Consider the following 25,024-nt stretch of genomic DNA (forward strand, 5'->3'; position numbering starts at 1 on the left):
CATCTCATGTCCTGAGGCTGTGGTTTATTAATGCAAAAGTATTTCTTCCCTCATGATTGACGTGTACAGAATCTTCAGCAGAGCGAGCCCACACGAACTGTCAGTAATCAATTACAGGGATAATTATTAGTATTAGAACAGGTATTGAATAATGTAATTAGCATGAATTAATAAGCCAAAATGATTAATTAAATGGCTAATTAACTGAACAATTAGCTTAATTAGAGTTACTCGCCCAATTAATCAGTAATGTGTTTGAATCAATGAATTAGTTGATCCCCTAATTAATTTAATAAACAATTACTTTCAATTAAGACAACGAATTGATTAATAATTCAGTAATTAACTGGTCACATTAACTACTTAACATGTTTATTGCCAATTTAATCAAATTAATGAATTGCTGAATTAGTTAATTGAATTAATGAGAATTAATACTTTGGTACGCTTACTAGACACTCCAGCAATTGGACGCATGCATTCAAATGTGGTGAACCGAAGTTAGAGCGAAAACACAACTTAGAAACGGTAAAGGCATAAAGGAGTGAACACGCAATAATATAATGTGCAGCAGTTAGAGAAATTCTCTCGCATTACTGCACCCAAGCAGATTAATGCACCTCTGAAATTTTCATCAATAGCAAAAGGAGATTTTCCCATGGGTGTAAGTTGACGGCCGTTGAGTTAATATACTGAGACTTCGTGTTGCAACCACCTAGTGAAGATCAATGTTGAGTTTTTTAACAGCTACAGCTTCAACTTTATAAGTTACAGCACCGTACAGCAGCACCTCTGGTGATGCTAACGTGCCAAGCGGGCAGCACAAGCAAGTGGCGCCCAGGACTGAGGGCAAGCCCGCTGCATTAGAAGAGGGGCTGAAGCCAGACCTCACGCTGCGATAATAACACAGAATCAATAATCTTTTCTCTCTCTCTCTCTTTCTCAGTGTTTCGCATGAGCGCTCGTTTCACACAAATTTTTCGCGCAAGTAGCGAATATTAGTACAAATATTCGATTAGTATTTGATTCAGTTCTATCAGTATTCGATACGGTTTGTAAAAAGTAATATTCGCACACGCCTAGAAACATTCACTGGCAAAAGAAAATGCACCAATTTTAGAGCTCTAGAGCAGGGGTTCCCAATCCTTTCAGCCCCAATGGCTTCCAGAAGGTGCTGAGAAACCACACGTGTCTTGGCTTCCATCCATGCCAGCCCAACACCAGTAAAAAAAAAAAAGAGCACATAGACACACGATACCTTAAAAAACCGGCCAAATTCAATCAATAAAGACTGGCTGTACAATGAAACTGTGTGCAATAACAATTACAGTGTGATTAGACACAAAATAAAGTGGGTAGAGGAAAGGTGGCGGTTGAGGCATGCAGGAATTCAGTGCTCGGTGAACACCAACAAGGACTCCAATACACCCAAACCCCTTCTCTAGAGAAACGCGAAGAAAATTAAAAGAAAAGTCAACTTTTTCAGGTACGACAGTTATCAACAAAAAGCCGACATCAAGGACAATATCTTACAGGTACACAAGCAAAGATCCCACAGAAACTTCGTAGTTAAAGAAAAATTTGTTCTGGTCCGGGGTTCGAACCCGAGACCACTGTTTTATCGGAGCAGCTGCTTCACCAGCTGAGCTAACCGGGACGGCCAGCATATGGTAGGGCAAGAGCGAATTTATTAATAACTCAAAATCGGAACGGTGTTGATAAGTTATTTAGATGAATGGTGCGGCATATTCTTAGCCAATGCCTCACATGGAGATCCAAAGCACTCTATAGTTTGCAGGTCATCAAGAAAGGGGAAACAAGCAAGCAGAGGTTGGACGACTGGTAGAGGACAACCAAATAGCTTTATTCAGGACAGGAAGAAATCTGAATGGACGATCTGAAGAACCCCTTTGGGGATAAACAAACTAGGAGGGTGACAATTACCACCACCCTTGTAAAAAGGGGATGCTACCAATAATCAGGTACACTGGCATGAGTGCAAGAAGCAACATAAAGCACTACAAGAGTTCCACGTCCAGACATGTCACAAGCATGCATGTGCAGCTCTAATGAAGAGAGTCACTTTCTGTACTCTCTTGGGCTCGAGACTCTCTCAAATCTCAGAGGACATCCTTAGCAAACTGGCGACGCGACTACATTCGAGCAGCCATTTCGCAGAATTAGTTGTAGGCACTCATTAATGTAAACTACTTTAACAAACGCTGAACACAACTCCACCCAATTTTCACTAAAGTAAAAGCTCTTTAATTCGACCCCCATCAATTCAGAAACCCGGATATTCTAACTGCCAGCACGGTCCCGACCAACGCCCACACAAGCCTGTGGCATTGGACACTTGCTAATTCGTACAGTAGGCCACTAAAGGGAGGTCATATCTAGGAATGACTGGCATGGCAAACGGTTGTCATATTAGCCCTGCTCAAATCTGAATTTCATGCTGCAGAGCTACCTGCGAACCTCAGATGTGCATGCAATGGCAGGCGTGATGAAAAACAAACAGACCCAAAATAGAGAAATACAGTCACCGACCGATTTTTCAGACCGGCGGGATCCGAAAAACGGTCCGAATAATCAAACAGTCTGAAAAATCCGTGAAATTTAAAAAATAAACTTTTCCGCAAAAAAACGGCTTTCAAAATCGCGAAAATTGGCGCTCCCCATGTTCCGCCTACAAGCGATAATACTAGACTCTGAGTCATAGCCGTGCTTTCGTCATGTCCGCACCCTATCACATCATGATACCAGATAGTGTGATGCAGCTGCAGTCATGCCGCGAATGAATGCACTCGCTGCGCGAAGCAGGAACAGACAGTTTGCATGGGGCAATGACGCTTGCGAAGACCGAGAGGTAACCCATGGTAACCCACGGGAAGATGCGAGCGCCTCCGAATGCATGCCTGCTCGCATCTATATTAGGCCGAAATAAACTTTCGGTTTGGTTTGGTTTCTGGGGTTTAACGTCCCAAAGCGACAAAGGCTATGAGAGACGCCGTAGTGGAGGGCTCCGGAAATTTCGACCACCTGGGGTTCTCTAACGTGCACTGACATCGCACAGTACACGGGCCTCTAGAATTTCTCCTCCAAAGAAATTCAGCCGCCGTGGCCGGGATCGAACCCGCGTCTTTCGGGTCAGCAGCCGAGCACCATAACCACTCAGCCACCGCGGCGGCGTCAAAATAAACTTTCGGTTGAAAAACGATCACCACAATACTGTTGGCACCTATTTTAGTCCGAAAATTCAAACTTCTAGACTCCGCAAAGTCCGAAATATCGGTCGTGAAAATGTACACGTTCCAATGAGGTGCATGACGGTTCCTCAACGAAGTCCGAAATACCACGCTAGTCCGAATTATTGGAGTCTGAAAAATCGGTCGTCTACTGTACATTTGTCTGACTATCCATCCCCTGAATTTCCCACTGAAAGTTAAATCGGCTGTATAAAAACAAAAGTATAACAGTGGGAACCAATACCAGTCCCGGTTAATGTTCCCCTTATTAAAACAGATGCAATTGAACATTTTTAACTTAAAGTATTTTGTGCTTAGATAACGGATCCCAATCAAAACGGTCCATGAGAAACATGCCAGTGGTTAAAAAAAGTCATCCCTAGACAAATCTGGCAGCATTGTTTTGGACACGCTCAAGCTTGTCAGATAAAGTAAACTGGCAGCCCAAACTCCAATATCCTAGAATAGGTTTCACAAGAGTAATTCTACATTAGACGATGCTTTGTTGAAAGTACACGTCAAGAAATTAAGCTGCCGCAAACAATTGCTTGAAGCCAAGTAAAAGTGAACCAAGGTCACTTCTAGCCAGAAAATGTCTTAAATTATGATATTAAATTAAATTATGAGCGCACACAAGCAAGCCCGCTGTTTAACTCTTTCGCTACCGCGCCAATAGGCCATCAGTCATATGACTACGATGTTTTGAACCGGCTGCCAAAAAATCGAGTCTGTGCTCCTGCTCAGGCTGTGCCATTTAGTTTGCTTCCATAACATCTTATTAATTTCAGTTTTGCTGTTTATTTCCTATCACATGGAGGTGACGGGAAAAATGAAACTTTGACCGGATGTACGCATGCTCCTCAAGGCAAATGGCTACACTGAGCACTTTTGTCGGTTCTTATGCTGATATTTTTTTCCTTTTGAAGCAGCAGTGGTGAGTTATACAACCACGTGAAATGGTAGAATTTCAGTTCCGATAGCGAGACTTCGCCCTAGAGGCCCACGACATCAGTGCATGCTCGCACGTTCTATTTCGCAATTCACGATTGTATTTTATGCAGCGTGCTTCATTTGTAAATGATGAGAATGGTTTTATTTGGTACTTTAGAGTCTTCGCAACACACTGCCAAGATATTTTACCGAATGTGGCAGCAGTTTTTTGACGATGATGATGATGTGAAAAAGGCCACACCCCCTTTTCTCCCCTAGAACCCTCGCTACCCAGCAAAAAAAAAAATAGAGAAAAGGAGGAACTGCAGGCTCTGCTATCAAAAAGCAAGAACAGAACTAAAAAAAAGGTTTAAAGCGCAGCACATCCCATCTCTACCTCCACATCATGTCCTCACGCGACTGCTGTCTCTGGCTGCACAGCAATCATATTCCCCAACTTGAAAGGCCACTGAAAGTGCAGCGTATTATGTACGCAGCTGCAAATCGCAAGAATGGTAGCTAAGAACACATGTAACGTCTTGCATATTAATTTGTTTTATCAACTTCTGGCTCAGTGCAGCGGCTTATTTATGTTCTGCTTGTATTTTTTTTTATACCGGCACATTTAACCGAAAAATTTCAGAAAATTTTGCACACACAACTCTGGAATTTGTTTCGTTCCGAAGTACAACCAAGAGGCTACAGTTTGATATATTACAATGCACAGTGCATTTAGCACTTCTTGTAGAAATAATTGCAATTTTTCTAAAACACTCAAAATCGGTCATTTTTTCACGGCACTGAAAGAGTTGAAGGTTTTCACTTGAATTCTGGCCGAGCATGACGGCAGCAGTAGCAGTTCTTCAATCTCGATTAAAAACCTCCATTGCGCTACTGGAAACAGCTTAGTGTCAAGCTATACCGACGGGACTGTGAATAGTGACAAGCTTGTCACTACCCCTGCTGTCACAACGCAGGAAAATATACCGTCTTTGCCTGTTCCATAAGATTTGTTACGACAATCCCATTCTTAAGAATAAAATGATGTTACCACCCTTTTACATTTCACATCGCATTGACCATCGTCATAAGGTTGGTATTCCTTCATGCCAAACCAACCATTATCACAATTCATTCATCCCAAGTACGTCAGTAAGCTGGAATCACCTTCCTGGATCTATCGTCGAAATTTCTGATAATTCTATGTTTAAATCTGCTTTAACAAACCTATTGCTGTCATAAACTCGAGAATCGTTAACACTGTCATCTTTTTTTTTCTTTTTAGGGCTGTTCCACTTGTTTTATATGCGCGCATGTTACTGCCTTTTGAACGTGATTTCTCTTGTTGTTTGTTTTTATTGTATGCTGTTGTTTTTTGTTGTTTTCATTCTGCGATATGCGCTGCTAATTTTTTACTTATTTTGACGTAACCTGTTTGTTCGTTTTTTTTTTCTGTGGGCTTCATTTATGTCTAATTATTAAGTGTATTTACAGCTGTATTTTTTTTTTTCACTTTCGTGCGTAATCCACTCCCCTCTGTAATGTCCTCTGGCCCTGAGGGTAATGAAATATATAAACAGTGGCTGTGTAACACTACCAAATCTAACTGACTACCGAGGCTGAAAGTACTCTGGTGAAAAGCAATACAAGGAACAGGAAAGAGGTGGCAACCACCACAAAAGCCACGCACTGCGCAGGAACCTGAAGAGCAACCAGTGGAAAGGGATTTCGAATGGAGAGAGGATAGGACGTCGACAGCGAGCAGAAAGCCATCAGGACAGAGAAGAGAGGCAGAGGATATTTATAAGCTGTGTAGGTGGAGAATCCACAGCCAGGCACACAAACAAACCACACAGGCAAACATTTACCAACAACGCTACCTTCACTGACCATCATCATCATCAGCCTGACTACGCCCACTGCAGGGCAAAGGCTTCTCCCATGTCTCTCCACTTAACCCTGTCCTTCGCCAGTTGCGGCCACCGTATCCCCGCAAACTTCCTAATCTCATCCGCCCACCCAACTTTCTGCCGCCCCCTGCTACGCTTGCCTTCTCTTGGAATCCACTCCGTTACCTTTCCACTGTGCAGTCACAGGGAAATGAAAATGCGGGCAAGGTTTGGGAGTGGCAGGAAGAGTGCAAACAGCACAGAGACAAGATGCAAGAAGGCAGAAACAAATAAAGCTATGAACCCGCAACCTCTATTAATATGCAAAAAATTAGGGGACAATTAGGCTCAGCCTCTTAGAGGAAAACGCGACAGGTGCTCCTCTAGTCCAAGCAGACACGGACACTGTTTCCTTTTTCAGAATCGTAAACCATAATGTGAAAGACCACATGACATACTTATAAAGCCACACTTCAACCAAGCCTTATGAATGTGTATGTGTGGCATAGCAATAGCATGCATGACTCGCAAACCAAGGGTCTGAGGGTCGGGGGGGGGTTTCCGATGTGCTGCTGGTGTGGCTGGCGCCATCTATCGGAGCCTCTGGTAATCAACTAGCCCTAATTTTTCAGTCCTGGCGCCATCTATGGGAGCTTCTTGTAAAGGACTAGCCCCAATTTCTCAGTCATACCGACACCGCCTTTTCTGTGCCACGGGGCCCTTACGCTTTCGCATCATCAACTGAGACTGAAACCAAGTGCTCATTGTCTACGTAATGTGCACCTGGACATGCAAAGGCCAAGAAAGAAAAAGTAGACAAAAAGGAGCCAAGCGCAAGCCTACAAGCATAGCCAAATGTCTTCCCGAGCAAAGGAAAGTGACTGAAGTAACTACTACTGCCATGCATTTGAACCAACAAAATCTTGCATGTCCATTATTCAGCATGTCAACAAGCTGTCCCATGCTGTGAAAACTAAGCCAAATGCTGAAGCGAGGGTTGTGTTCCTGGCCGCTTAAAAACTCTATGGACTCTGCCTAAATGTACATAAAGAAAGGCAGCCGCAACAAGAAAATTTGCACTAACAAGCGTGCCAGTAGCTTTGCTGACCGCCGTAGCAAGTGGCATTCCGTGGTTTTATCAGGTTTAACATCCCAGAGACTCGGGCTATGAGGGACAGGGACACCACAGGGTAATTTACACCACCTGGGGTTCTTTAACATGCACCGAAATCGCACAGCACACAGGCTTCTAGCATTTCACCTTCATCGAAATGCGACCGCCGACGCCAGAATCGAACCCGCGTCTTTCGGGTCAGCAGCCGAAGTACCAAGTAGTGCATTCCAGCCACTTGTTATGAGGTCACTGCTGTGCTGAACCAACGGGACTATGCATTAATAACCATTTAGAGAAAGGATCACCTGAGAAGGCAATGAAGTGTGTGCATTCACAGATTTCAATCACGTCAAATCCTGACGAATAAGAGTCTAGATCTTGATAAAACACCTCTTTGGCTGGACTAAGAAACATGTGCAACATCTGCATCTCTGTCACTCTTGCATTCAATTTTGGTCTCTGTGCTACCTGAACCCTCCTACCTTTGCATCCAAGCAAAATGCACACAATTTTGGAGTCCTAAACACACCAGAGAGAACCCCTGCATATAAAAGAATGCTAATCAGCTGGTGACCAGCTGACTGTAAGACTTGTAGTTCCATCACCGATCCAGAGACTCAAATGCCTTCTCATGTCTCACTCCAGCCATGCTGTTCAGCTTTGGATGACCAGAGCCAAAAGCCATCATACTCCCAAACACTGCCCTCCAACCCTTCGGCTATAGATATCTTTGCTGCCTGAGTGGACACATCTCACATCCTCTAACGGAGCATCCCCAGTCCTGCTCGGATTCACAAGGCTAGCTGTACGTGAAGTAGTAACACTCCAATAGCTCTCCACAGTGCATGCCAATGCACAACCATGACAGACTAGACTGCGATTACCCCCATTTTGTGTTGTCCGTGAGGAGTAACTCCTCGGTGCCTATCAAGGCTAATGAAGCGAAACTAAGAATCTTCAAAAAGAGTGAAAACAATGAGAACTAATCCATACAACAGAGCACAAGCTCATTGCAGGGTACTGCAGGAAAGCTACTGTACTCATCACACCAGGGTCACACCAATGAACGCAGCGGTAATTCATGTATGATGACGACTTCTAGTATTCCAATATTCAGAGTGAAATGCAATTTGACTTTGTGGTATGGCATTCTCATTTCATGATTTGTGTGCACTCGGCTTAAACAGATCAAAAACCAAGCCACAGTCTGCCTCAATGGCTAATTTAGCAGCAAAAGTGTACCTATACAAGCTCAATCAAGTTACATTTTTTTTTTCCAGTTATTGACTTAATATACAAGAATCTTTCAAGCAGTGTTTGCCCATTTTATTTCTTTTTTGAAATGACGATTTCAGCAGCACTGCTTGAGGATCTCCAGAGTTGTAAGAACTTTCAAATGCCATCAGAAAAAAAAAAAGGCTGGTGGTGGAGCACGCTACCCCTAATGCATCACAATTTTCACAACTTCACATCCAACTCTTCCATCGAAGCTGTCTTGAGCAGTCAAAAAAAAAAAAGTGCACAATCAGATGGCACCAAATCCAGAATATAAGTTCGATGCTTGCACTTCGAATGTCCAAGGGTATCCAAGGAGAGGAGGTGAGTGTTTAAAAGCTTTCCTTTCTCCAACAGAGCTCAGCGTAAGTTTCAATTCTCTCTGAGGCACGCCAGGGAGAGCACATGCGCTCATGAGAGCTGTTCCACAATCTTCATGCGCTTCGAGAATGAACCTTCCAGAGACCTGTAAGGTGGTCACCACCACCCTCTCCGCTCATGGCTGTGTCCTGAATGTCTTCACCACAGACTATTGATGTTCCAGCTGGACAGGGTAAATCAGGATGTCAACGCAAGAAGCCTTTACCCTGCACCTTGCTTTCATGGTCACACCCACAAGCTCATTACAACAATGGGAGCCGTCCACAACGCAACCTTCTCACAACAGTTGGAAACGAATGCCTTGGTGCTTCCTGCCAGTTTCTTGAGTGCCAAAGCTGATGCAAACTCCACTTCTCGTATCATGCGATGGGCAAACACCAGCGGTGGCTCAGTGGTTATGGCACTCGGCTCCTGACCTGAAAGATGCGGGTTCCATCCCAGCTGCGGCGGTCGAATTTCGATGGAGGCAAAATTCTAGAGGCCCGTGTGCTGTGCGTTGTCAGTGCATGTCAAAGAACCCCAGGTGGTTGATATTTCCGTAGCCCTCTACTATGCTGTCCCCCACAGCCTGAGTCGCTTTGGGACGTTAAACCTCCCACAAACCATATTATTTTCGTCAATAAGTGCCAAGGTTTCTTTTGTGCCTCCCAACTGTGACTGGAAACGGATGCCCGCAGAACTCTACACAATTAAGCCAGATTCAAAGATATCATTTCATTTTCGATGAATCCACGAGAAAAAGTTGATGATGATAATGGATCTTAATGGCGCATGGGAAGCTTTAGCTAAAGCGCACCACTGTGCAAGGTATTGTCGTCTACTCAAGGTGAGCTCAGCGACCAATTTTCCAAGCATTTCACCCCAGATAAGCCGAGCACCACACCAGGGGATAGCTTGCACCCACTGTATCACTGGTAGGCACCCTGTGGCACTGGAGATCGAACCCCACACCTCCCACACGCAAGGCAGGTGTTCAAAACACTAGGCCATCTCCTGGAGAAAAAGTCATTCCCTTCAGTGCGCACACACACCAAGATGAATATGTGCTCTACACTTGAGTTCTGCCCCCGGAAAAGACCCAGAGACACCGAAAGCCATCTCAATTAGGTGCAAGCAGGAAGTTTCACAGAAATTCCCACCATAACCCCCCCCCCCCCCCCCCCCCCACTTGCTGTTTTCAACAAAAATAAAGCATGCAATTTCTTGAAAAACCGTTCTACAATAACCACGCTCTACACGATAAACTTTGACAAGAAATGCCTGCCCTAACGAGGCCACTTGGAAAATATCCGAGGAGCAATGAAGTTTCTAAACATTCATTCCTTCCCCAAGCTGCACACAAGCGGACCAAAGGGTTTTTGTTATTCCCTTCAGGAACAACACCCTGAAAGTGCTGCAGGCAATTATGAAAGGCCAAATGTGTGAAGGCAGCAGAAAGCAGGTCAACATTACACTGAACTAATGTGGCAGATGAGCTAGGGCATAAGCACTGTGCTGACCTCACTGGCAAGCTTTTCCTCTAACCGAAAGGAACACATGAACGTCATCAGTGAGCAAAGATCAAAACTTCACACCAACAACAAGACTTCCTTAGCTTGGTCCACGAAAAAAAAAAATATGTGCCCCATATTTGGACGCCCCTGAAACACAACCAACCGAACCCGAGCACCAGGGCGACGCTTCCACGGCGTTCAACTACGGTACCTGTAAGCGGCTGAGGGCGGAACCGAAAGTGCAAAGTCGCAAGGCCACTCGAAACCAACGGACAATCAGCCACGAAGCCTGCATCGCATTTGAAAAGCGTACTTCCCTCGGCCTACGATCGCCCGAAACTGACTGCGTACTCTAGGTTTTGAGAACGATTTGCTTTATCTATGGCCACGCATGCTGCGAGCGGGGCAGCAAAATGAGCCGCGCAGCCTGCAAAATAGTCTGCCGAGATGAGCAGCGACACATGCACTTGATCCGAGTGCTCAGTGCGCGAGCCAAGCTCGGGCACCGCTGACCCCGCCAGCAAAATGGACGCAACCAGGAACTAAGCGGGGCTACGCATGTGCGAAGGCACCCTGGACACGCGATCGACGCAGGTTCACGCTGCGAGAGTCGGTCTCACCGCGAGGGGCACAGCTGCAGCCAAGGTCTGCGCCCTCCGATCTTTTGCTTGTTTTGCGTGCGCGCACGCGGCAGGCAGCTGCATCGCGGGGATTCAGAAAGCGCTCAAGTCGCATCGAAACGCACTGCCCCCGCTGATCGAGCATTTTCGTCAGCGATCCTGCGCCCGCACTGAGACAAGTGCAGGCCGCACAGGCAGCCGAGCAAAACCGTTTTCCCCGTGCGGGCGAAGCGACCGCTCGCGAAAACCAGGCGCGGACGCTGCTCGCGCCACGCTCCAGGCGCGACCAAGCGATCACCCATGAAACGGCGAGCCAAGCGGGCCACGGAGAGAAAGCAAAAAGTAAGAAACGCGCAAGAGGCAAAAAAACAAAAGGGGGAAACGGAAGCACGCATCTCACCTCTGATAGGAATGTCTGTGCAGCCTTCTGGGCGCCGACGTGTAGTAAGTATTCGTAGACGTACAGCGCTAGCCTGCGACAGGGGACAGAGCAGAGAGATCGGTTAGGCAAGCAGCAGACGGCATTCCCGGCGGCCGATCATCGCGACCGCCGCCATGCAGCCGCCCTCCCCTCCCCGGCCGCCGGAATGGAGGCGGTCCACCCATATGCCCGAGGCCTACGAGCAGCCCGCGTCGGGAAACGCAACGTACTTTTTTTTTCTTCTTCTTTTTAAAGAGCAAACTCGCTGGTTCGAAACATGGGCTGCCGTTCACGCGTTCGCTCGAGCCGGGTCCGATCAGCTCGGACCCGCGAGCAGCCAAGAAACGCCGATGAGCACAAGAGCGCGAGGTGCTTCGGCAAGCGTGCCGCCGGGTCGCGCCGCGCACAGCGCCGCACTTTGCCGGCACGGAATCGAACATGGTCGCCGCCGCGGTGGCTACGGGCTACGCGTCTCACTTACTTTTCACGTGCTTGAGCATCCGAAGGTACTGTTGAGCCTTTTCCTTTCGCGTACATACTGTGGATTTGAACAGTCACACACCTGTCACGACATTCAGGACGACACCGACCATGTTACCATAGAAACATCAATTGATCTGTCAAAGACTGCCTTGTGATTGGGCTCACCCCCCAGCATGCACGGGCTCCCCCTGGGCATGATCGTGACGTCACGCGAGCGTGCGCTTCCATTGGTCGCTGTGGCGTCATTACCGACCGCCATTTTGAAAAAAATGAATCTGAGGAAGACAGCGAACGCAATAGTAGCTATTTTCTTCGCTGATTCTTGCATTATACTTTGTGCCTTCAAGTTAAAAAATAATAGTAAGTGAACACTTGCTTGCTGACGTGACAAAAACAAAACGCGGCCGTGAACTTTATTGGTTTACGGGGTGTGCGCTCGCCGGACGGAACAGCGGCGAGAGAAAAGTTGGGGCAGCTACGTAGCGCGCTGCACTCGCCGCTCGGGCGATTCCCGGCTCGTTTCGCGGCCCCGGCTGCGCTGCTGCTGGGGCGTTTGTTTTTTTCCCTGGGCTGAGCAGGTAACCACCACGGTTCGGAAGCCGCAGCGCTCGCTTTGCATGGAAGTCTCCCGACAGACCGGAGAGGCGCCTCAATGAGAGCCTCACTGTGTTGCATACTTGACGCTCCTCTGCCAGCATGTGTTTTCACGAGTCCGCCAACACCATTTTGCTCTTTTTTTCTCCACGTGTAGGTGACGTCGTTCGATAGTCGGAACTCAATAAACAACGGGAGCGGACCCAAACTCCCCGTTATCGAAGATTGGGCGAGGCCTTGACGTCACGTCCTGTTCGTCTGCCTGAGTGAAAAACAGCGGGGAAATGCTGGAATGGGACGAATTTCTGAGCTGTTGCCGAGAGATTGAAGCCGTCTCGGCCACGCTTGGCGATGGCTGGAGCTGCGTGGTCGCCAAGGTTGGTGGCAGTTTTCCGCACCCTGACCGATTTTTTCACGGGACAGCAGAAAAAAAATCGGGCCGTCCACTTCCGTCGTCTGCTCTTCGGGGCGTATCGGCGGGCCAATGCTGTGCGGTGATTGGCAGCCGAGTATGCGATTGGGAAAGTCGCGCGGTTGTTTTTGCGAAACCTGCGAAGCCTCGTCCCGATGTTCCAGACAGTGACGAGCACTGCTTGCGTTTTTTGTTTTTCTCCATCTTTGAAATGTAGGTCTTGATGGAGTGGCGTTTTGTAACCCTTTTTTTTTTTACACATGGACTACTTGCAGTGGTCACGAATGCTTTTATTTTATTTTCCTATTCTTGGTGCTCACTCATGCGCGGTTATGATATAGCCGCTGTAGTAACTTGAGCCAGAAATAACTTCGCAGAAGTGGAAAGCTGGGTCGCTTAGCACAGCGACACAGGTTTTAAGGCGCGAAGTTTGAAATAGTGAGCGCAAAACACACGGAGGAAGGACGCTCTGCGCAGTCTCTCTCGGTTGTGTGTGTGTGCGTGCGTCGCGCCATTTACAGCAATGTTGTTTTAGCTACGCAGCGTCGAAGCCGTTTGCAAAAAGCGCGGGGTTGGCCAGTTGTACTGGAGGTGTACAACGCGGATACTTCGCCGCATCACCGCGGCAATTTTTTTTCCTCTTTTTTTTTCTCTTTCTTTTTTCCCCGTGTGAACGCTCGTACCAGCGTGAAATCTCCGCATTTAGATGCGCCTAAGCTACTTTGCATACCCCCCACCCTCCTTATATTTTGCCGGCAGTGATCGCTGTCTAGTATGCCTGTTCTGGTGCCTACCTCCCATCATCGCGCCGCCCCTGACCGACGGCGTTCGGTGTAGACCAACCACTGCAAAGCTAACAATGCTCGCCTCTACGACGTCGTGACTTTCTGTTATCGTCTGCGTGCCGCGTGCGACTCGTTCGCACTGTCGGACTTTGCGCTTTTCGCGGATGCACTGATTGTTTGCAACCAACAAAAAGTAAATTGGGCCCAAAAGCTGGGGCAGCGCAGGTGTAGACTGAATGCTTCGCTAAAATTAAGAATATGGAAGCTCCCGTAACCAACGCGCTTCGAGATCGGCGCGAAAAGAAAAAAAGAATTAGTAAAACCGGATGAAAAGTTTGCCTGCGGAGAAGGTCGGGCAGAAAATAACCTCCTCCTCTCCGTGCTGTGCTTTTGTTTTGCCGCCCTCCTCCTCAGATTTGCATAGGCCGAGAGAGGGCCAAGTTCGCGCCAAGTCGGAGAACTTTGCGAAAGACAGCGGCGCATGCGCGCTGCAGCCGGCCTCCCCCCGAGCGCCGGGCCGTGGGTCCAACCCCGGCTTGCTCCAGCCGCGCAGCCATCGATCGGACTCCGCTCCAGACGCGACCACGGGCTCAGCGGCGTCTTTCAGCTCTCAACCAACCACGTGGATTTTTCCCGCCAACAACACTCCTCCCTCGCAGACTTTCCACAGAGGTGCGGGGCGTCGCACGGGTGAACCGAGCCTAACCTAACTTGCGACGCCGATTGAGCGGAGCGTCTCACTTTCGGGGCCCCCGGCGTATGTTCGGGCATCTTACAGTGGGAAAGCATTTTGAGCGCTCCCATACCGCCAAATTTTCGTGCCCTACTGGCACATACTGAATCCGCTTGGGTGAGGTCGGACCAGAATGGACTCAACAGTCTTCAAGCCTTTGAGCCGTCTATAGTTGAGCATTCAAGGCACCCGTCAAGCTATAAACTTCATCAAGGCAGGAACCTTTGCCCTAACCTTTCGAGGCCCGAACAGGGGTCAAAAGCAGATCGTGTGGTCCGTAGACTTTTGTCCAAGACTGTTCAAACGAGCTCTGCACTTCCATCCAGCCCCCGCAGATGGGCCACTGATTCCCCCAACTCCCTTTAGAAAGGCTATAACACCCCCTTAATTCGTAATGAATTTTCTTTATTGTTTTCTTACGATGGGTCAATTCGTTCAATATCGCGGGTAGAAGGGCATGCACGCGAAGGGATACATCGTCCGTAGCTGCCTTGTGGCTGAAGACGCCACGACTTCCACGTGAAAGAAAGCACTGCGAATATGACGACCTCCCAGGCCTCAAAGCGCCAGAGCAGGACGTAAGCATGGGGAGCGTGCAGAAAGACCGGGGCGCCGCGTGGTGAAGCCCATGGAAACCTGTGGCGTGCTGTCTGGCGGCGGCATAGAGCAGCGTGCTGAGCATCACCATTGATGGCTCCGGACTGCCAGACGCGCGAGGTGCCACTGACGATGACAGACGTGTTTTGAAGCGAAAAGCTTCACTAGGCTCATCAACACCGCGCTTCTCGTGAGCCACCTCTTGGCGCCGCCGCGGCGCGCCCTTCCTCCTCCTCGCCACCTGTTTACCCTTCGCCGCTGCTAGCGGTTCTTATCGCGTTCTTATCGTGTTATCGCAAAACGTTGCGATAACGCCCGAGCGGCGGCGGCGGACATAAAAGAGGCCGCGCGCCGCGGCGCACGCTCCATCGCCCTCTTCTCCTCGCCACCGGTTTATCGCTTGCCGCTGCTGCGCGGTCTACGCCGCCGTCCCAAAAGAAGGTTCTTTCGCAAGGCGTTGATGGAAGGAAGAAAAGAAGACCCAGAAGTGGTAGCGAGGGAGTTGGCTCAAAATCTACACCGCTACCGTGGTGCTCCCAGTGCATTGTGCGCGAACTGCGACAGCCATGACGTCAAACAGAGCATAACTGCAGCTTTTCGCTTGTATATCCAGGCTTAACCAGAGCTAAGCCACTGCCAATTTTTTTTAAATCGATTTTATCTTGAAATCGGTGGGATGTTGTAGCAAGGCACCCGGGCGGATGTAACTGTTCGGAATTATGTTTTATTTATTTATTTATTTATTTATTTATTTATAGATACTGCGATCTTGTACAGATCATAGCAGGGTGGGACAAAACAAAATACAAGCATATAAACACACAAATTCACAACATTTACAGGCACTTTTCAAACCGAAGTAAAGAATTTTGATTAACAGTCTCGCTATTATAAGTTTGTTCCAATCAGTAATTGTCCTCGGAAAAAAAGAATATTTAAAGCTGTTATTTCGCGCGTTCAAAGGGGTCATTGTTAGTGCATGCCTTTGTCTCGTGTTATAACCTGAGGAGTAAGAAAAATAATTAGAGGTATCAACTTTATAATGTCCTTTTATAAGCTAGAAAAAAAACTTTAATCGACAAACACGATTGCGCTCAGTGACGGGAGGTAACCCATTTCGCCTCACGAGCTCACTTACAGATGCACGGCCATATGAGTTAAAAACAAATCTAGCTACTTTATGCTGTATTCTCTCTAATTTCTGAATGTTTGTTAATGTGAAAGGGTCCCAAATGATTACGGCATATTCTAGAAACGGACGGATGAGGGAATTGTACGCCAATAGACGAACACTAGGTGGGGATGACTTTAGGGAGCGCCTCAAGAAAAATAGTTTCCGCATTGAGTTTGTCACTACAGCGTCTATGTGTTTTGACCACGAAAGGTTGTTAGTTAGTAATGTTGAGAATGCTTATATAATTGAGGCGTTTAGTTTTTCTATTACCAGGAAATACGTGAGTGCTCACGTCTTGGTAATATTTCTTTTGCTAGTTTAGTTACTGAGTGAAAGGTCAGTATGTGCAAAGTGTCTTTGTTTGTACGTATTCAACCAGTTGCTTTATGTAGCAGCCGTAAATTCATGTCTACCCCGCCGCGGTGGCTCAGTGGTTACGGCGCTCGGCTGCTGGCCCGAAAGACACTTGTTCGATCCCGGCCGTGGCGGCTGAATTTCGATGGAGGCGAAATTCTAGAGGCCCGCGTACTGTGCGATGTCGGTCGAAATTTCCGGAGCCCTTCACTACGGCGTCCCTCATAGCCTGAGTCGCTGTGGGACGTTAAACCCCAGTAAACAAAACTAAATTCATGTCTAGATGTGTGAGTGTCGTGCTGATCGTCGTGATTTATATCAAGGCTTCGATGTACACCTTTCGCGTGTGTGTACAGTTTTGAGCATGGATTCGACATTATAGTGTGTGCGTATAAGTATTGAGCTGATCTGTTAAGCTTAGAGCACATGTACGCGTGTTTTAAAGCGTTTTCCACATCTGCGCTACGCGAGTGACGCTGAGCAGCTATAGTTATTTTAATTAGGTTCATTGCAAGTAGTCCGAACTGGCGCGTAGTTCCTCGGCTCATTTTGTGTAGACCATGTTCTTTGAGGTTTTTCTGTTCACAAAGACGACTTTAAACATTGTGTAAAGTGGAGTAATTGTTCGGAATCTTTGTCATGATTGTCGGTCATAAAGGTTGATGTAGTCCTACGCGCCATCGACGACTCTAGTTAAAAATTAAAAATGATTAATACTGCTTCTCCTCTTCGGCCAGGTTTCGATGGAGGTGAAACGCAAAAGGTGCCCCTGTTCCGTGAGATGTCAGTGCACGTTAAAAATCCCCAGGTGGTCAAATTAATTATTCCGGGGTCCTCCACTACGGCACCTCTTTCACACCCTCCTTGCTCCCTTCACTTGTAGCGCGGTTCGGGTGTCCTCCGAGACTGACTGAAAAACTTTATATTAAAATTATGTACAGAGAGCGAGTGGAGCGTGCCTTAAGGGGCCGTTCCTTGCAAACGCTAGGTGGGCTGCTCATTACAGGAGCCCATTGGCTGGAGCTATACTGCTCGGGCGCGCCCGACCAGGGCCTTTTGGCTCGCCAGGTCATAGCAGCCGAGCAGGGCTGCCTCCCAGTCCTCCCGGGTAGGGTTGGGGATAGGGGGAAGGTGCGGGGTTGATTGGCATGCCCACACCATGTGGTAAAGGTCCGAAGACAGTGCGGGCACTACCCTGTGCACGCAGGGTCGAAATGTTTGATGACTGCCGGGCACAGCAGTGTTTTAGTATAAAGGCGAAAAGAGTAAGCGTTCCTCCGCCTTCGTGAGGCCCTTGCAGGGCTTAGGAAAGATTGCATGACCGAATTGGTAATATTGGATGATTTCCTTGATGTGAGACAGTTACTGCGCCATTTCTGTTCCTCAAAAACCAATTTCAATTTCCAAGCTCTTCAGTGCAGTCACATGCTCTTCGCCGATACCCTTGCTGCCAAGAAGAAACTAACCGTGGCGGAAACATTCTCGGTAACTCATGGTATACGTTGGCCTCCTGGTCTTCGTCTTCATGAGATTCCTGGTAGCGTAGGGGGAACGTTCGTGCTTCGCGTACTATTATTTCCGTCTGAGAATGGTTCTCCGGTGTCGATGTCATCATCTGCACCAACGAGGTCATCCCAGGCGACATCAGGTCGGGCGAGTTATGCATCGACGAAGCGTTGCCACAAATCCACATGCGTCCGATAACATGGGTGTTCGAAGGGACCTCCACCGTTGCTGCTCCGTAAACCCTGCCTTAGGGCTGCAATTTTTGATGCGCTCCGCAGTGAGTACAGTTCACGCGACCTTATTTTGCGGCGGGAAGCAGAGATCGGAACTTGGACGCTGGAACTTGTTCTGTAAATTGCTATCACCATGCGCCGCAGAAGCGCCGCCTTAAGCCCACGAAAGTGGCCGGTCTTGCTCGTCGCCTTCGGTGGCAGGCGAGAGTGGGCACAGGCAGGGAAGGCAGCATGTTTTTTGCGGTGGGTAGCGCGAACTTTCATGAAACGACTTGGGACAGGGACAGAGAGACGACGAACAGAACGAGCGAACCGGGCACTTGTTGATCGCGAGCAGGAAAGAGAGGAATTCCTGGCACGACCCTTACAAAAAAAAATTTAGACAGTCTGTAGAGTGTCTATAAAGTCTATAGATTGTCTATAGAGAAATCCTAGAGAACAGTCTATAGGCAACACAAATGCCATAGACAGTCTATAGACGATGTATAGATTTATGGCCATATACATTCATAGACTTTTGTCTATAGACACAAAGAGCAATATCTATAGGAAGTCAAAGGAGTCAATAAGAAGTCTATTGACTGTCTATAGACCATTTTTATAAGGGGACCGCACCGCACTCAAGTGTTTATATTCCTAAAGTCCATAACACGCGGCCCGGCCGGTGGCGATGGTCTCCACGGCCGGGTCCTCCGAGCGCAGCAGGGTCGCCCAGTCCTCCCAGGTCTTGAGGTTCTCTAGGTCCCGCGGGGGAGGGTCCGCCGGGCAGAGGGAAAGGATGTGGAGGGAAGAAGCGAAGGGTTCTGGGCATAGGGCGCAAGCAGGAGTGGGGAAGGAGGGATGATAGGCGTTCCTATTTTATTTATTTATTTATTTATTTGTTTATTTGTACATACTGCTAGCCTCACATTTGAGGCCGTTGCAGGAAAGGGACACATTACACATTGAAAGCAACAAACTTGAAGTAGGCACGGTCACAAGCAATTTGAACTGATGAGGCAGTAGAAATACATTCTATCTTGGTTTATACAAACGCTAAAAATTGCAATAAGAGGAGTAAATGGTAGGTTAGAATATTTAGCACACGAAAACAGAAACAAAAAGCTAAAAAGTGAGTACATATTCAAGAAGCAAATGATAATACGCATCATATTTTGACAAATATCAAACAAACAGACAAAGAAATCAAGAAGCAACATAGCGCGCATGCGTCTACTATACAGCATTGCTTGATATGTAAGCGATGAAAGTTTCTAGTGATGCGCAATTGATTTTCAATGCGGTAGCGTTGGTTGGTTGCCTCAAATAAAGATGGCACGTACCCACTACGGGGGAATGGCCAAGACGGGCACGGACGTTAGCGGTAAGACTCCGGTTCTGCAAAAAACACTGCGTCATCGTCATTAGCGTAGCGAACGAAAAATCGCCGCAGAGGCAGTTTAAGTGGGCTACCTAGGTCACGTGACCTTGTGGCGTCATCACAACCTGCCCAGCGGATAGTGAAAAACTGCCCACCGTGGCAGGTGGCAGTTAAATCAATGATTGATCGCGAGAAGTTGCTCAGGAAGAGTAACCCGGGTCGCACAACCTTTACCGCTGGCAGCAGCTGCCATCGCAGGGCAGCGGCGCATCGCTTAACCGCCGCACCACTGCGCCAGGGGGGGTATGAGGACTCCCACCCCACAGATCTATGAATGTAAAGTAGAGGATGACCAATTCGGCATGTATGGGCATTAACGCTATCGCCTCATACCCTTAAGGCGGAGCTTAAAGGGGCTCTGAAATACCTTCCAAGGAGAGCACATCAACTCGCTCAATCACTGCATTCTGTTGTCATGGACATTTGAGCCAAATAATACACTTTTACAGTAGAACAACTGCAGATTGGGCTAGTTGGTGTAGATTCATAATAGTTCAACAGCGCAAACACACACACCAAGAAGGAGACAAGACACACACAGACACACACGCAACGCGCCTTGTGTGTGTCTTGTCTCCTTCTTGGTCTGTGTGTGTTTGCGCTGTTGAACCATCATTATGATACTTTTACACGCAGCAGAGAACCCATAATCACGCGCGAAAGTTGGCGAGCCCTTTCCGGCGACATTTTCATGCTCGCACCCTCCTCCGTCGCACCGCTCCTGCGTACGAGGTCTGTTAGAAAAGTATCCGACTTTATCTTTTTTTGCGAACACCTGATGGATATGAGACAAGCGCGCTTGCATCAGGCGACTTTGAACCTTCATGCGCATGCATGAATTTTTTCCCGCCTGCCGATAGCGTCAGTCGCTGGGAAGCAGCGTTTGAGTGAGGCAGTGTGCAGTGCTCTCGTCGGTTTTTTATTGCAAGGAAAATGGCGGAGTGAAAAGAGCAGCGCTACTGCATCAAATTTTGCCATAAACTTGGCGACAGCCGAGTGGAAACCATTCGAAATATTCAGACGGCTTTCGGTGAAGATGCTATGAGCAGCACACAGTTTAAGCAGTGTTACAATTGTTTTAAAGATGGCCGCACATCGGTGGAGAACGAGCCACGCTCCAATCGGCCATCAACATGCCAAAATGACCAGGTCATTGCCGAACTGAACGCTATGGTGATGCGGGACTGTCGCGTGACTATCCGAGAAATTGAGGAAGAGGTGGACATGAGCAATTTCTCCGCACATTCCATTATCACCGAAGATTTGGCCATGGAGAGAGTTGCGGCGAAATTCGTGCCGAAGCTGCTCACGGTGGAGCAAAAGCAGCTTCGTGTTGAAGTCTCAAAGGACATGTTGGATTCCGCAAACAGTGACCCCGACTTCATCAACATCATAATCACTAGTGACGAGTCTTGGGTGTACAGGTACGACCCGGAAACCAGATCCCAGTCGTCAGAGTGGAAGCATTCCACGTCACCAAGACTTAAGAAGGCCCGCCAATTGCGCAGCAATGTGAAAGTGATGCTGACTGCTTTCTTTGACACCCTCTTTGTGGCAGACCACGAGTACGCACTCTACAGGGTCAAACAATGACCAAAGAGTACTACAGGGATGTCCTCCGTTGCCTACGTGATGCTGTGCGGCGCAAGAACCCAGAGCTGAGGTCAACAGGAAATTGGCGCACCCATCGCGCCAATCCTCCTGCACATTCCTCGCACTCGAATCAGATTTTTTGGTGAAAAACCAGACTCCTGTAGTTCAACAGACTCCTTACTGTCCTTATATGGCCCCTGCGATTTCTGGCTGGTTCCCAAAATCAAAAGGCCATTGAAAGGAGCGCGATTTCAGACAAGGAAGAACATTATGGCTGCAACGACAGCTGAGCTAAACTCCATTCCGAAAAGGGCCTTTTCGGAATACTTCCCACAATGGCAGCACCGCTGGGAGAAGTGTGTGGAGTCCCAAGTAGACTACTTTAAAGATGACTAGGTTTGCAACGCTCCAGTTATGCAAGTTTTTTTTCAACGGCCAAAGGTCGGATACTTTTCTAACAGACCTCGTATACCAGTTCAGAGGTGGCTATTGGTTAGATTCTTTTTGATGTCGGGCGGCTATCGTGGCCGCGGCCAATAAGAGGCGTAGCTCCGGCGGTTCAGGAAGCTACGCCTCCGGAGGTGGGGCCAGTGGAGAAACACCTACCTTTCAGCGTGCAAAAAGTGACGAGAGGAGAGGGAAAGGCGCGAAGACGCTGAAATTCAGAGCCGCCGTGGTGGCTCAGTGGTTATGGCGCTCGGCTGCTGATCCGAAAGTCGCGGGTTCGATCCCGGCCGCGGCGGTCGAATTTCGATGGAGGCGAAATTCTAGAGGCCCGTGTACTGTGCGATGTCAGTGCACGTTAAAGAACCACAGGTGGTTGAAATTTCCGGTGCCCTTCACTACGGCGTCCCTCATAGCCTGAATCGCTTTTGGACGTTAAACCCTATAAAACAAACCAGTTCGTTTATTTATGATGCCATTTTTAATTTCACTTACTGGAGCAGTGAACTTCGTTGAACAGTAGACATCGCACCGCCAAAACCACATCACGTATTGTCACGTAGCGGTGACGGAAGTCCGATAGTCAGGAATGGACCTGGAAGGCTTCCAACTCAGAAAGAAGTGAACAATCAGGGACGGCGATAGTAACAAGCGTGTGGCGGTCGTCGTAGAACAGAATCGGTGCCACTATCGGCCGTGCTTAATTTGAAGATGGCAAGGAACCTTCGAGATAAGGCGCCAAAAGCAACTGTGACGACCGCACATACTCCGCGGGTCCACACGGGACGGAGAGGCAGACACCGCTAGGCTCAGTTGGAACCATACCTCGGCAAAATCATCAGACCTCGGTCAGACTTTTTGGCGAACTACCCACTGATGACAGAGTAGTCAGCGCCTGTGTCCACCAGGGCAGTTATCGTCGCTAGACACTTCGAGATCGGATGTTCGTGTTCTCGTATTGCACGTGACCTGTAAGTCCGGTCGTCTCGGCTTCGTCTTGTGCTGTGACCGCGCCTGGGTTATGCTGTCATTTTTCAGGGCGACGGCGTCATTTTGAACTAGGGTCGTGTCGTGGTCGAACTAGGCTTTCTAGGCAGAATCGGTGTAGTGCGGGCGGCGTATCCACACGGCGTGGTCTTTGTCTTTTCGTTTGTTATCTTTTGTTATCGTTTGTTATCGGCTTTAGTTTGGTGCCTCTGATAGCCTTCGCAAATTTTTTGGTGCTTTATTATAATCATTTTTTTTTTTGCTTTTGCCGCCTGTTTTAAATGGGCAGCCTTCTCGACGTATTTCACATTGTGGCTTGCTCACTGTGTTGCGGCCAGCACCTCGGCGGTTCATATACACCAACGTAGACCCGTTGATCTCGGTCCCCACTTTGGTGGGGGTGAGGGTCTCGTCAGAGGGTCCTGCACACCCCAACCACGCTCTGCACAGAGGAGGGCTCCGTGCTTCTTTACTGAGCATGAGCGCCTCACATCATTGCTGGCACATTGGGCTGCAGCCTGCTCTTCACAAGCACCGGCGGGTACCCATTGATACTGTGCTTGAGCCCGACTGTGTGGTTGGCGAGGGTCTCCCCGGAGGACCCTGCACATTTCCTACCACGCTCTGCACTGTTGTGCCTGGGGCATCCCCAACCCCAACGCTGTCACCACTGTGGTGCCTCGTTCATCTCAGCCTGCCGCCACTGCTGCGCAGAGCTGAGCGAAGAAGTGGTCAAGGCGGCGACGAGTTAAGAAAACAGTATATACAGGGGCTTGACATAGTCGGCACAGGGGCCTAGAGAATAACTGGCTAGCACAAAAGTGTGTAGCGATGACCCGGGAGGACGTCTCTCTCGCTTGCTGTCCTTGACTCGGTGTCCGTCTCCTTGCTCAGCGCGGCTCGGTTTTTATAGCCTCGGAAACTGTTGAAGCAGACAGCAGTTCAAACCCTCCGAACAGGACACGCCGCTGGTCCCCGTCTGAATTGGACGAATGGACGAGAGGTACTCAGCCGTTCAAAATTTGCAGCTGGGAAAAGGCTGCTGGCGAATCGTCGGTTGAGTCTCTAACCGGCGATAGCGAGGGGTTGGAGAGATTCCGCCGTGCGAGCCTGGATGAGTCATGCCGCAAGCCGCGACTTGTGCACGACTTGGCTTACTTTGTCCGATGCCGGGTACGAGGCGCCTGTTTCCACGTGATTCCAGCGGAATGCGTGCTCTGGTATAACACCCTCACCCCCCCCCCTCCCCCCGCCAGACAATGCGCCACGAAGACGATCTGCTTCCACGTGGATCGGATGCGGGGCGCGCTCGTACGCCAGGCGCCTCCGATTTCTCGTCCGGTTTCTCGTCCGCAGGTTGCTGCACGCTCCTTTCCGTGTACGGGTCCCACTCGCACTGCTTCACCGCCTTGTCGCCAAGGTGTCTCTACCTGGTTCGCTTGATTCTTCTGAAGACCTTGCTTCTAAGAAATGGTGTTTGTTCTGCATCTTGCCAATAACCAACCAACTACAGGCAACACCCATCACGAGCAAGTGCCCGCTGTCACGCATCAAAACACCAGACTTAAAAATTACCCCCCCCCCCCTCCCCCGCCAGACAATACGCCACGAAGACGATCCGCTTCCACGTGGATCGGATGCGGGGCGCGCTCGTACGCCAGGCGCCTCCGATTTCTCGTCCGGTTTCTCGTCCGCAGGTTGCTGCACGCTCCTTTCCGTGTACGGGTCCCACTCGCACTGCTTCACCGCCTTGTCGCCAAGGTGTCTCTACCTGGTTCGCTTGATTCTTCTGACGACCTTGCTTCTAAGCAATGGTGTTTAATTGTTCTGCATCTTGCCAAGAACCAACCAACTATACAGGCAACACCCATCACGAGCAAGTGCCCGCTGTCACGCATCAAAACACCAGACTTAAAAATTACCCCCCCCCCCTCCCCCGCCAGACAATACGCCACGAAGACGATCCGCTTCCACGTGGATCGGATGCGGGGCGCGCTCGTACGCCAGGCGCCTCCGATTTCTCGTCCGGTTTCTCGTCCGCAGGTTGCTGCACGCTCCTTTCCGTGTACGGGTCCCACTCGCACTGCTTCACCGCCTTGTCGCCAAGGTGTCTCTACCTGGTTCGCTTGATTCTTCTGACGACCTTGCTTCTAAGCAATGGTGTTTAATTGTTCTGCATCTTGCCAAGAACCAACCAACTATACAGGCAACACCCATCACGAGCAAGTGCCCGCTGTCACGCATCAAAACACCAGACTTAAAATCATTACCCCCCCCCCCCCCCCCCCCGCAACGCCCTCGCCGATCACCTTCTCCCCAGTGTCGTTCACCACCGCCA

At 48.9% G+C, this 25,024-nt stretch overlaps 2 protein-coding genes across 8 annotated transcripts in view; one reads left to right on the plus strand and one right to left on the minus strand.

The window, feature by feature from the left end:
* The window catches only part of Ssdp (Sequence-specific single-stranded DNA-binding protein), a 77,378-nt gene extending 65,317 nt beyond the window's left edge, over window positions 1-12,061 (minus strand). For all 7 annotated transcript variants that reach the window (XM_089554597.1, XM_089554590.1, XM_089554577.1 and 4 more), the window contains exons 1-2: window positions 11,853-12,061; window positions 11,351-11,423 (exon numbers count right to left, since the gene is read on the minus strand). In XM_089554597.1, the coding sequence (XP_089410723.1) occupies window positions 11,351-11,423; window positions 11,853-11,908 (129 nt within the window). In that variant the 5' untranslated portion in view covers window positions 11,909-12,061. The remainder of the gene's footprint in view (window positions 1-11,350; window positions 11,424-11,852) is intronic.
* Window positions 12,062-12,295: 234 nt separating this feature from the next.
* Window positions 12,296-25,024, plus strand: part of Atg10 (Autophagy-related 10) — a 71,266-nt gene continuing 58,537 nt past the window's right edge. The window contains exons 1-2 of the mRNA XM_089554608.1: window positions 12,296-12,432; window positions 12,606-12,825. Coding sequence (XP_089410734.1) covers window positions 12,733-12,825 — 93 coding nt within the window. The 5' untranslated portion in view covers window positions 12,296-12,432; window positions 12,606-12,732. The remainder of the gene's footprint in view (window positions 12,433-12,605; window positions 12,826-25,024) is intronic.

This window comes from Amblyomma mixtum, chromosome 1 (assembly GCF_055824585.1).
Source record: "Amblyomma mixtum isolate Tamu chromosome 1, ASM5582458v1, whole genome shotgun sequence".
In the NCBI taxonomy this organism is placed as follows: domain Eukaryota; kingdom Metazoa; phylum Arthropoda; class Arachnida; order Ixodida; family Ixodidae; genus Amblyomma; species Amblyomma mixtum.